This window comes from Cryptomeria japonica, chromosome 11 (assembly GCF_030272615.1).
Source record: "Cryptomeria japonica chromosome 11, Sugi_1.0, whole genome shotgun sequence".
Lineage (NCBI taxonomy): Eukaryota > Viridiplantae > Streptophyta > Pinopsida > Cupressales > Cupressaceae > Cryptomeria > Cryptomeria japonica.
Window position 1 is genome coordinate 22,504,558 of NC_081415.1, and position 14,521 is coordinate 22,519,078.

Sequence of the window (14,521 nt, forward strand, 5' to 3'; positions counted from 1 at the left end):
CACACACACCCAATGCCAAGGCATGCCCTATATGAATTTTTCAACTTACTTATTGAAATCAATGGTTCAAAATTTACAGACGATTGAATTGATCTCAATCGTATATTTAAATTAATATTAATTTTTTAAAAAAGATTAAAAACTATAATTTTCTGCTTTTAGTAATAATATCTTTTAATGGTATCTTCTTTTATTTGAATATTCCATATTTTTTTTGAAAAGACAAAATTATTAAAAAACAAAGAATTAGCTATTTTTTCTACTTTTTCAAATTGAAAATCTTATTTTAATTATTTATGTTTTTAATGAAATTACAAATAATAATTCAGAATGATTAAAATTGATTTAATTTATAGTTATTTGTCTTATTAAAATTTTAATTATTGTAGAATACTTATTTTTTTAATTATTGTAGAATACTTATTTTTTTAATTATTGTAGAATACTTATTTTTTCTACTTTATTTTTTATTAAATTATTCTAATCATCATCATTAAGTTAAAATTTAATTTTAATTATTTTTGTCTTATGAAGTTACAAATAATAATTTTAAAAGAGTAGAATTAATTTAATTTATACATTTGTCTTATTAAATTTTAATTTATTGTAGAATAATTATCTTTAAATTATGTTTTTATATCTCTCTCTACTTATTCTCTCTCTCTAACTCATCAACTCTCTCTCTCTCTCTCTCTCTCTCTCTCTCTCTCTCTCTCCTCTTATATATATAAATATTTCTTTATATATAAAGAGATATATCATCTTCCAATATATGTCTCTCTCTCTCCTTATATATATATATATATATATATATATATATATATATATATATATATATATATATATATATATATATATTCTCTTCCAATATTCATATCTATTTGTCTATCTCTAGTTCTCTCTATATATCTATATATCAATCTTTGTATCTCTCTCCCTCTCTCCCTCTCTCTATGTCTCTTTATATCTCCATATCTCTATCACTCTATCTTACCACCTATATATTTCTTTATATATAAAGAGATATATCAGCTTCCAATATATGTCTATCTCTTCCTCTATCTCCCCATATTTCTCTCCATCTCCCTTTATCTCTCTCCATCTCTCCCTCTCTCTATCTCCTTATATCTCTATATCTCTATCACTCTATCTTACCACCTATATATATCTCTTTATCTCTTCATATTCCTCTATAGACCTCTTTACTCCCTATCTTTATATCTTTATCTCTCACTCAACATCTCTTTATATCTCTATCTATTATATCATCTTCCTCTCTCACTCTATCTTCCTTTATACCTCTATCTTTCTCTCTCCCCTCTATCTATATACATGTCCCCCTCTATCTATCCATCTCTCTCTCCCTCTTTCTTTCTCCTCATCCCTCCTTTTAAACCTCTATATTCATATCTATTGTCCTTTTTTATCCATCTTTTCATTTTTCTTCTTTTCATCTCTCTCTCTCTCTCTCTCTCTCTCTCTCTCTCTCTCTCTCTCTCTCTCTCTCTCTCTCTCTCTCTCTCTCTCTCTCTCCTTATTTTTTGAGCTTCCACATCTATCTAATCCTATCTATTCTCTCTCTTTTTCCCTCCATATCTCTCTCCTTTTCTCCATCTTTCTCTCCTTTTTCTTCATCTTCATATTCATCTCATCTCCATCTCTATCTATATCTCTATATTTATCTATTTAGCTCTCTCTCTCTTTCTCTCTTGCTTCCCCCCTCTACCTCTCTCCCTCTCACCTGATTATAAACATAACATGAGCCTGTTGGTTATGGAACTTAATTATCTTCCTAATTGAAAAGTTTTGCTTTAGTTATAATTGGAACCTTGTAAGAGGATGCAAAGTGGATTTGAAACTATCACTTCTCCATTGAGACCTTTGTTGCACAAGTGACATTATTTTCTAAATTTGGCCTGCCAATTGATCTCATGTACTACACAAATTTATGCAAAAAATTGACCAATTATCTCCCTAATTGACCTTCCACACCTCTTCAGCATACCCATTGCTCACTAAGGTACAATTGCTAACTTATATATAATATACTATATACTATATATTATATTAATAATATATTATAATATGTGATTTTTCAGAATGTTGAAAGGGATTAAAACCACCATCACATTAATTAATGTACATTAATGTATGAACACTTATGTGAAGAAAACAAATTACTCCCAATAATGGCTAGATTTGAAACTTAGCTAGGTTTGGTTTTAATGGCGTTGTGTTTGGCTATAAACCGATCAACTATGAATAATTTGGCATGTCTTTTCAATGTTTATATATATATATATATATATATATATATATATATGTCTTTATATATATATATATATATATGTCTTTTCAATGTTTATATATATATATAGTATATATTATTAATATATTAATAATAAAAGGTATTGGATATCAGATATTATTTGACATCTAATATATTTTCATAAGGGTGCTAACAATTGGTTGTTGTCCTTTCTCAGAGGTATTGGATATTAGATAATATCTGATATCTGATACCTTGTTTAGGATAGGGAGAGAGAGAGAGAGAGAGAGAGAGAGAGAGAGAGAGAGATCATCTTCATCTCCCTCTCCCCTTCTCTCCCTTGCCCACCCCCTTGAGCCCTTTCCCCTTCTCTCCCTCTCTCTCTCTCTCTCTCTCTCTCTCTCTCTCTCTCTCTCTCTCTCTCTCTCCCTTGTCCTTTTCCCAAACCCCTCTCCCTTCCCCTTTTATCCATCTCTCTTTTTTGATACTTCCATCTCCTCCCCCCCCCCACCCCCCCTCTCTCTCTCTCTCTCTCTCTCTCTCTCTCTCTCTCTCTCTCTCTCTCTCTCTCTCTCTCTCTCTCTCTCTCTCTCTCTCTCTCTCTCTCTCTCTCAAGCCGTCTTTGTTTCCCCTTCTCTCCCTCTCCCTTCTCTCTCTCCCTATCGTAAAGAATGTATCAGCTATTGGATATAATTGGATATTTAATACCTATTAGAAAGGGTGCCAACGATTTTGTTGGCACCCATATGAAAAGATAACAGATTTTGGATAATATCAAATATCTGATATTAGCTAATATCCAATATCTGATATTAGCTAATATCCAATACTTGGGACCCACAAAATAGGACAGTGGGTCACTTTGAGCATTCCAATGGTCCCCACATTCTTTTTATAGGTGACAAACATAGATTTTCAGACAAACAGAGACAAAATTGTGCTTTTTTTAGAATCTTTTACACAAATTTGTCATTAGCAATCATTTTTTAGCATCTTTGCGGAGGTATAATGGGGAGCAACAATTGTTGAAAGCAAAAACATAAGAGCAACAATTGTTGAAAGTACAAACATAAAAGCAAACTTTCAAAAGAGAAAATTGAAGCATATAGACAAACAGATAGAGAAATTCATAGGAAGAGAACACAAGGTATGTCAAATACTGGTGAAGCCTCTACAAATGTTATTTCAAGTTAAAAGGAAATTAAATATGCAAATGTTGAGCATGATATTGAAAATGAAAATGAAAATGTAAATATTGATATTGGAAATGTTAAACATGATATTCAATTTGGGAATGAAAATGTTGAAATTGATATTCAAAATGTTCAACATGATATTGAATTTGGAAATGAAAATGTGGGAATTGAAAGTGAAAATGTTGGAATTGACATTGAAGGTGAAAATGTTGGAATTGACACTGAAGGTGAAAATTTTGGAATTGACATTGAAGGTGAAAATGTTGAACCAAGTGAACATTATGTATCACCAAATTACATGATAAATGAAGACCCTCTCGTGGAAGAAAGACAAATTCCAAATTCAAGACCTTCAATAACCCTAAAATGGTTACTTGAAATTGATGAGAACATTATAGACAAACTTGAAGGCAAGAGGTCAACATGAACTGTTTGATTGTGGGCTATACAATTTTTCAACCAATATTTTAGCAATAAGACATTGACCGAGTAATGCCAACTTTTTGTACAATTGCTAAAAATACAAAATATGAGACCTTTGCTAGCCAAATTGAAGATTCGTGCGAACAAGAAGATGGATAAATTTTTTATTATTGTCAGAATATTTTTAATGCTCTTAATTCTATTAGAAATAATAGCAAGGAAAAAGATAAGAGAGTTGCTTAGATTTGAGAAAGGCTCGCTTGATGAGACAAACTTGTGTTGATTTGAACATAAATTGTAAATCTTTGGATAGAGCACTTACAAGAAGAGAAAGACTCAACGATCCTTTTCAAAATGATACAATGGTTTTTGGTGGGAGGCTTCCACGTATTGATAAGAAGTCAAGACCAATAATGTAAAGGAGGAAATTCAACAATTTTGGCACTTTAATTCTAGAGTATCACCCAATGTAAAGGATGTTTTAAAGTTAAGAATTGGCAATTGAGACCACATATTGCATCCTAAACATTTCTTGGAATCAAACCAAACAATGTTGTACAAAAAAAATTGTGAAGTACATCCAACTTTGCAAATCTCATGCAGGACTTTTGAATCTTTGAAGCCATTTTATTATGTACCTCTTAATATTCCTAATACATGTTGAAAATACCATGTGAATTTTTCCATGTACCATGAACTATTATGTTATATTGGTTCTACTTTGCATACTAACGAAATGTTGTAGGAGTGTGGTGCAATACAACTTCTGAGATCATCGAGAGACTTGCTAGATATATTTTTATGTCCTAGAGATGATGGATGCTTTTTCTATAGAAATGATTGTTTAAATGAGAAGTGTTCACAATGTGGTGGTTTGTCAAAGTTTGTTTCATGTTTTCATGAGGGCAGCAAACACAAATTTGAAAAGAATATTGTTGAGAAAAAGAGATATGAGATGGTCAAATATACTTTGAAGATATGAGATATAGTTGTTGGCACCAATGGTTCGTGCCCACGATGAATGGAACGAGAATTAGGCCCTGTTGCAACTTTTCATTGAATGTTTGACGATTTTTGTGTCAATAGAAAATTCGCCGCCCTAGGAAAGCCACTTGGAATCTTGAAAATACGAGATAGACTATTGTAGAGGAGCCTCACGTGACCCTATGAATTCAGACAAATCATTCGCAAGTGTCACAGATTCCAAGAAATAGCCTGTCAAAGTTTGACAATTTTTTGCACTTAAGGCATTCAAGGGACAGCATTGCTAGGGTATGGCACTAAGCACCGAGTTGGGAGGAAAAACAACAGTATGCCTAGGGTAAAACTACCTAATCAAACATGTTGGTACCAACAATTAAATTCAATAATCTTCAATGTAGAAACCATTACCATTGAGCACAATGCCATTCTTTTGTGGCAAGAGGCCATGAGGGAACAACATGCATATGGCTTGTCCTATGATGATGTGAAGAACCTCAAAATATTAAAAGCTAAAATAGCCGCACTATTTGTTAATCCCCACACTGGACAACCTATAGATGTCAAAAAACCAAAAAATTTCATTAAATGGTGTCAAAATGATGTTATGTGAGGTAACTTCTAGGATCATTGGGGGATGGTTTTTGATAGACCACCCAACAACAATATCGATGTGCCATTTTACTTCATTAAGAAATTATATGTTGAGTTTGTTTTAGGGAAGCATGTCAACTACTTTGACATCCAATATTTTTAGGACGTGGGGGCAGGTATGCCCTAGGATAGACTTGGGGTAGTTCAAGCAGTACATGGCCTATATTTTCCCCCTCCTCACATTTCTCTCCCACCTCCATTATAGCCTCTAAATATTATTGTAGAGGCACCATCATGGACTATATCAGTTTTTCACTCTTTGAGTGGCCTTTTGGTTTCTTAGGCCTCGACACTAGCTCAACCACATAAGGGTGATGCTAGCGGTGGATTGAGTGGCATTGACACATCCTCCTCGCATCCATATATTTGTGTGTCACATACTTTCACTATGTACAATCACATTTGTTGAGGTCCTCTTGGACAACCTAGTGATCATCCCATTGACAAATCTAATTATGAGTTCCATTATATGACTGGTGCATTAGATGAGATGACAGGGATTGGAGCACAGCTTAGGGAGTCCTCACATGGTAGAGATAAGGAGGTACGTTCATCGTACATTGATGATGTAGTGATAAGATTTAACTTGTAATTTCATAGTGCATTTTATTTTAAATGAATATTTATAAGAGATAGTATTAAATGTACTAATGTTTATATACATGATCTATTTAATAGTTGATGTTTGATGAGGAGATATTAGAGGTCAAGGATGCCACCCCCTCAACCATTTCATTTGGCCTTCACAGCTATGTGATATATATTTTTGCACTTAGTCGTTTACATTTTTTATTGTATACATGTTTGTCATTAATTAAATTATATATTAACTTATATGTTTATCTTATTTTACTCTTGTAGGACACACTTATTGTGAGTGCAGTGTCACGCAATCCAGACTTTGGAAGCACAATGATAGGTAAGGGAAAGGTAATTGAATGCAAATTTGATTGAATTGAGAATTTGAAGAACTTATAATGATTATAAATGTCTACATAGATTGATAGTTTCACGTACTTGTTGTTTTTATGTACACAGAATTGTTGGTTTCACATCCTTGTTGATTGCTTCCACAATACATGAAGAAGTAGAAGAAGAGATGCCTAAGGTATGTGTTTATTTTATCTTGTGTTTAGCAAATATGTTCCTATTATCAAGAATTATATGCTAACTTGTATCAATGTTATGTTTGTGAACATATATAGATTGTCTACAAAAATCTTGATAACATCCCTTCTCTACTAGAGGCATATTCTAGGACTCCCAACCATCCTAAGAGAAGACGTGAACTTGAGGTGATCGAAAATTTAATTTTAGAGTTCAATTATAGTTCAATGTATATTGATTTTGATGTTAATTTTTTGAATGTAAATTATATAATATAACTAATCTTAATTGTAGTTTGAATTTTGTTGTGCAAGATCTTTTAGAGCCAAAGAGTACTTCACAAAGGATTGATTTTGATGATCCATCAGTAGTTTAGGATGTGATAGAGACATATTGGGATACATATATGTCTATTTAGCATGTATATTTTGTATATATATGGACACACACTTACATACATGGACATACATTTTGTTTGAGTTGGCATTTATGTCATTTTTGTATATGGGCATACACTTGTAATTATTTGACAATTTGATATATAGAAGTTGATATTCGATATAATTTGTTCCTCGTGTGCATGTCTTCATTCTTTGAAACTTTAATCTTGAATGTAATAATGAACAATGGTTAAATAATGAACAATGACATATTATTTATATAATCTTGAGATTTGATATAATGTTTTCCATCTAAATCTTAAGTGTTAAATTTGGTTGCCTTGGGCAACTTCACCAAATTTAATGACCAGATTTTTATTGTTATTAACCATAACATGGATGCTTAGTAATGACAAATGACAAGTAAATAAAATTGGATTTGATTTCATGTTCTACCTCTTACACACTTTTACATATTTTGAGCAAAAAAAATTCATTGTTTATGTGGATGTATAAGTATGGTTAATTACGATTAGTAATACTGGAGGACAAGTAATGACCAAATTTCAAAAGTCATCGTGGGCACGAACCGTCGGTGCCAACACATTCGGTTGGGTGGTTTTACCCTAGGGATACTCTTAATATGCCTCCCAACTCAATTGAATTCTCAGTGCCATACCCTAGCAACATTGTCCCTTGAGTGCCCTAAGTGCAAAAAAATATCAAACTTCAACAAGATATTTCTTTGAATTCGTGGCACTTGCAAATGATTCGTCTAATCCTACAAGGTCATGTGATGCCCTCTACAATAGCCCATTTCAGATTTTCAAGATTCAAACTACACACACATGTGTGTACATACGTGTACACACATACACATATACATACATATATAAATATACATATACATGTACATGTACATATACATATGCATGTGTGGGTGTATCTATACACACACACAATTTAGAAAGATGGAATAATAATTTATATTAACAATATTAATATGTTAGAGGCAAATAAATCTATTCAAATATGTCAAAGTATCATCAGATAAACAAAATACAAATATAAATTAAATCTACTAAATTGTAATATGTTGCTCCAAATAAAAACACTTGATAGGAAATGAAATAAAACATTGAGCACAAATACAAACTCTGAATAAAATTATCCTTAAGAAATCAAAAGGATTTCATCCTCTAATCCCATATTCAAGAAGTTTGATTCTCAAACCCTATAATTGAATACAAGGCTGAAACTATGAAGATGTCTAAAGGCAAAACACTAATAGAGAATGAATTTCCAACACCTCATTTTCCGTCTCAAAGATAGCAATTGAAATATTAATGAGATTCTTTCCCCAGCAATCCCTACTTTGTTATAATACCAAATTGTAACTCCTCATTAATTTCTTATCATATAATTTGTCATGAAGAAGTAGTCAAATGTTATGAAGGTTGCCACAACATTTTTATAGCAACCCTTGCCCTTATAATTTTACACCTTATAATTTTTATTATAATTTTATTTCTTGCAAATAAACCCCGACTCTCTTAATAAAACACATCTATATTTTTATCAAAGATAAGACCCACATAAACTAATCAAATAAAAAGGACATTGTAGTTATCATTATGAACAAGAATGTAGAACTTCTTAACACATTTTTCTAAACTAATCAAATAAAAAGGACATTGTAGTTATCATTATGAACAAGAATGTAGAACTTCTTAACACATTTTTCTAAACTAATCAAATAAAAAGGACATCGTAGTTATAAAAAGGACATCGTAGTTATCATTATGAACAAGAATGTAGAACTTCTTAACACATCTTTCTAAACTAATCAAATAAAAAGGACATCGTAGTTATCATTATGAACAAGAATGTAGAACTTCTTAACACATTTTTCTAAACTAATCAAATAAAAAGGACATTGTAGTTATCATCATGAACAAGAATGTAGAACTTCTTAACACATTTTTCTAAACTAATCAAATAAAAAGGACATTGTAGTTATCATTATGAACAAGAATGTAGAACTTCTTAACACATTTTTCTAGGTTTATACTTTTGAGATTGCATTCTTACAACTTAATCTTCTGCTTTTACGAACTCACATATATTCATATATGCCTCTGTTTCTTGTATTCTAGTAACCCCACTAGAAGACAAGAATGGAGATATAAGATATATTAATTGATTTAAACTTGTCATTTTTATAACTAGAAAGAAATTATAGATTTATTTTCCAATTTTGACAAGAATGGAGATATAAGATATATTAATTGATTTAAACTTGTCATTTTTATAACTAGAAAGAAATTATAGATTTATTTTCCAATTTTTATGTAAAAATTACAAAGTATCTTTGTGCTCTCATCTCCCCCTATGCCACATTGGAAAGGATTTAATTTGTATGATCATATTTAACCGATTGCCTATTTATGATGGACATCAGCCACTGGATTCCATCAGTCTCATGCCAATTTCTCATGCTAAGAAATATTTCCATCACCCCATGCCTACAATCTGGTTTACTAGCTGATATCATCATTTGTTTGCTACAACTTTAACCATGATTCAAGAAACTATAAATAAGGTTGCCTAGATTGAAGCATTTTGAGCTTGGAGGTTGGCTAAATCTTTGAGAGATAAGTTAGTTGTTTCAATATGCCATGTGGAGGTTGCAAGTTAAAATTTGTTCTCACACTTCGAAAGTTGTTTTACCTAGCATGAGACAAGGACAGTTAGCACGTAGTGCAAATCAAACGTGGCAAGCATGAACATTAAACCAAATTAACGCTGGACAAATAAGAGAACCATGTGATAAAAAAGAGATTAGAATCAATGTACCTATTATGACTTTTTTTTTTTTAGGTTATTTATGTCTTACGTTACCCTATTTGAAAATCAACTATCAGATTCCTTCGTATAGTAATGGTTAATCAAAGATGATCTCTCCTAATAGGAAGAGTAACATGAAGCACAACAAGAATCCATGTTGACTGCACTTGAAACTAAACATCTAGATTCAGTAGGGAACGATATTTCTCATGTTAATTCTTATTCCAAACTATAAAGAAACAACCTTTATATCAATGCGGATATTAGATATATTTTTTTTGATCCGTAAAGGAACGATATTTCTCATGTTAATTCTTACTCCAAACTATAAAGAAACAACCTTTATATCAATGCGGATATTAGATATATTTTTTTTTGATCCGTAAAGGCAGAGTGGAGATTCATATTATTTTTGCATTAATTACAATATTGTTAATTACAGCATTGACATAGCTGAGTGGTATAGCATCAAAAACCATTCTCAGCATTTTCAAAGAAGAATGGTTTCCGAGCAGGCAGAAAACCATAAGCACCATAAATATATTGTGTTGTATAGAATATTTTATATAAATTACAATCGACCTAAGCATTGCACTTCCTTTTTGAATGCAAGTGCTAGTATTTACATACACACATGAACTTAATGAAATTGAGGAAACATAAATAGAATATATAAATTATAAAAGCCAGCATGTTACAACCCAATTTAGCAAATTCATATCACATATAAACTATCCAACATAAATACAACAGCGTAACATGATTATGACTCAATAACTCACTCAAAGATCACTCCCTTGTTCCACTCCTCACACTTTCCATATGCATGGATCACTTAGGTGATTATGCCCTACTCCGAGACTTGGACTTATCACAATTATCAAGCAGTAAATCCTGTCAACCTCCTCTCAGCAATTGGCAATCTCTAATTAAGTTTTCATGTTCTCTGAGTTCATTATTATCAATGTTTGGAATATCATAGCATGCTCATCCAATCGTCTTTATTTTTTGGAATGACTGCTCACCTTTGTCTACACTAAATTATGTTGAATGAAATGATATAAATAATTTGAAATGAAATAATCTTAAAAAATACAAACATCAAATGTTTTATGACTTAATCTTGCATACAGATTTTCTAAAACTAGTTGAGATGAAGAGTGCATCTAATTTGAAACATTAACAAAATGTTCCCCTTGTACTTAGTTGTTTTGAAGCACCAAAATCGATAGCCCAATTGGATCAAAGAATTGAACAAATGAATCAAAGATGCATTCATACAAATCTTTGAGAGAAGACACAAACTGCGTAATATAATCCAAATTTTATATTAAAAATTCAACAAACGTGTAAACACTCTTACACTCTTGTATGTGCTTCTACATTGACTTTAAGAGTCGAGCATCCTTTATTCATCTATGTTCCTCTCAGAAGATAGACTAGGTCTCAGCTTCATTGGTCTAAAATCTACAAAACTATTTTACAATCTGAATCAACTCTTGCATTAATTGAAGAACTTAAATGAAGTTCACCTTCGACATACCATGCCACCATTGTTATCACCGCTGGTACATTCTGCACTTAATGCCTTAATACCATTTACATTAAATCCCTCAAAAGAAGAGGCTGAGGAATATTTGCAATAGTTGCAATCAGTGGACAGCAAGGAAGATGTAGCATATTTGTCTTCACCCCCCATGATAGGCATAGGAACACCCCTCTTCACAGGGTTATTAAATCCAGGTCTATAAGTTTGGCCCAGGATGCCTTCCACTTCAGATGAGAGATTGAAGAACTTGAATTGCATTTCTAGGTGGGCAAACACATTGTCAATAGGTAGCTGGTAGTTGTGCATCAGATTTTCTTTTTCTAAGATGGGTACTACACTAACAAATATTTCAACAATCCCTGGCACAACAATATTGACATTATTGGCCTCATCAATGCGCTCAATTTTCATGGCAATTGGGCCCAAGGATGGAGGAGTCCACTCAACCAAAGCTTCTTCTGAATGAAATAAAACAAAGTGAAATGAGTTCAGCATGTGCACAAGAGCAACAAGAATGCAAGCCACAACTTATTAGGACCTATTTAGACATGTTTACAACGTTAGAAATCAAGAAGAGTAGAAAGAAACCTGGTATTGTGAATGCCTTGCCATCAAAGGTGAAGATGAAGTGGTCAAGGCTTTCATCCCATGTGGAGGCCTCTTTAGAGGCAATTGTGAAGGTGTGGGAGCCAAACATGATACCCAAGGCTTGGACCCAAGTGTAGGGGCGCTTACGACCTTCAGGTTTTGTACCAATGAAGTGGGCATTGATCTGAAGGTGGTGGTCAGAGAGGAGAGCAAAATCCTTCTCTTTAGCACCATGGAAGTAGAACATCACACCATCACCACCTACAAAACGGGGGTCATAGCATATGGCTCCGTAGCCCTTGCAATTAGGCTTCCTATCTGCACCCAAAACATCAATAAAACATTAATACATGTAGATTTTAGGAAATATGTACAAGCCAAGTCACAGAACAGAACACCCTACTTTAAGTTTAGGATCAACTGTCATGTTTTCAAATTAGCCTGTTCCAGGCCACACCACTGAACTTATTTTTACAGGGGATCAAAGCTACGGGTACACACTACTGGACCCTTTTCAATACATCCAACAACAGAGAAAAAAAACCTTGCATTTCCAAGGATTGTGCAGGGATAGCAACCTGACCAATCTTATAGAATGGATACCTCTAATATTTGATATGTTGAATGTTTATTTTTTTATGTATGTGGTTTTGCGGTGATTGCGTACAGACTGGGGCTTAATCTCACCTCAGCTCATCTATTCCAAATCCCAACTCATCCCTTACTGACCCCAACTTGAGCGTAAGCCCAAGATAAGACAGGTCTGGATGCTGTGCTGAATGGCAGGAATTCTCCAGAATGCTTATCCTTCTAACAAGAAATGGATACCTCCTATATTTGACATAAAGCCCAAGGAAGTTCTCTAATTCAGACTGCTGAAGTAGTTAGAATGTTTATCCTGAAGTGGTTAGAATGCTTATTCTTCTAACATCAAGGATACTATTGAATAAGTACCTCCAATCTTTGACATTAAGCTCTAGGAAGTTCTCTAATTCAGACCGCTGAAGTAGTTAGAATGTTTATCCTTCTAATATCAAAAATACTATTGAATGGATACCTCAAATATTTGACATTAAGCCCAAGGAAGTTCTCTAATTCTTTGACATTAAGCCCAAGGAAGTTCTCGAATTCAGACTGTTAAACTAGTTAGAATGTTTATCCTTCTAATATTAAAAATACTATTGAGTTTCAATAGAATCAACAGACCACAAAACCTACTTCAAAAAAACTTACATTTGCAGGTAGTCTCACATTTGTTGCTGCAATCAATCATGCAGCCCTTGTACTTCCTGGCCTTCTTGGGTTTCCTTTCGGGGCATTCAGCAGGGCACCTCAAGATCCTCAACATGCACCTGCTACTCTTGGCAAAGCACAGAGCCCTCTCCCGCCCTCTTAGGGATTTTGGCATCATTTTATAGTCCTGGACAGCATCATAACTGGATTCATTCTCTGCTGCAGACACCATCATCACAGTGGCCAAACAGATGGCCACAACGGCCACCCATAACTCTGCACCAAAACCCATATGATATCCCTGATCAATATTAGTAAACCTCTAATGGGTAGCAAATAGCTTGTGTTGAAAGAAGCTCTCTGCCTGATTTATCTCACATAGAAGAGAAACCAGTGGATAAAACAAGTGCTTCTTCTTTACTTTTATATTTGGAGCCCGAATTTCTGTATTGTGAAAGGACAGCTAATCTATGTGCTCGTGATTCCCTGACACTGAAATGCAGGGCTAAACATCTCGTGGAGCTTCCTCAGCCACCGCCGCATATTGATGGTCCAAGTTCTTGTAAAATGTGTTGCAGTAATGGTGGAATTAAAGCCTGTGTTGAGAACTGTGCTCTTTGGCTTTTTGTTAATCAATGCTGAAGGCATTCCGATGTGGAAGAGTGTTCCGTACGGAGTCCGGGGTTGCTGGTTTTTGCTGCTCCATTAAAGTTGAATTATATGTTGCTTGGGAAGGCAATTTTAAGTTTGTTCTGTAATTGCCTGAATTTAAGAGGGGAGAACTTGTTTACATATAATTCTAGAGTAAGGGCTCAAGGATCTCAAATTTCAAGGTTCAAATTTACTTTTTAAATTGGGCATCTCTTTCTTCTAGATTATATGTTATTTCAAGTAATAAAAATATAAATTATTTCGAAATATTTTTAAATTGTATATTAGGGTAGTGTATTTATTGTGAAGATTAATCTTAATATATTTGAGTTATCATGTTTATTTGTAATGGATCTAGAATTTATTGAGTTCATATAGAAATTCAACATTAATATTTTAGGAGCATACTGTATAATTGTTTATTGTTTTCTATTGTTGTTTTTGAATTGGTTCACTTAAAACTTTGACTAAGGGAGATTCATTTTGCCTAGCAAACTCTTCAATAGTGTTTCAAAAATTGTTAGTTAAGTACTACAAGTCAGAGATGAAAAGATGAATAGGACGAATAGGTCACAAAGGTTCAAATTGGAAGAAGTTAAGACTTGTGATCCCAAGTTTACTTGCATGTACATGTTTAATTTGA

The 14,521-nt window shown here is 33.1% G+C and overlaps 1 protein-coding gene across 1 annotated transcript; it reads right to left on the reverse strand.

Moving 5' to 3' along the window:
• Nucleotides 1-11,162: 11,162 nt before the first annotated feature.
• Nucleotides 11,163-14,018, reverse strand: LOC131060319 (uncharacterized). Its single transcript, XM_057993496.2, has 3 exons — nucleotides 13,228-14,018; nucleotides 11,995-12,312; nucleotides 11,163-11,864 (listed from the first exon to the last, which is right to left on the reverse strand). Exons 1-3 carry the CDS (start codon nucleotides 13,517-13,519, stop codon nucleotides 11,386-11,388), a joined length of 1,089 nt encoding a protein of 362 aa, XP_057849479.2. The 5' UTR covers nucleotides 13,520-14,018; the 3' UTR covers nucleotides 11,163-11,385.
• Between the last annotated feature and the right edge of the window lie 503 nt (nucleotides 14,019-14,521).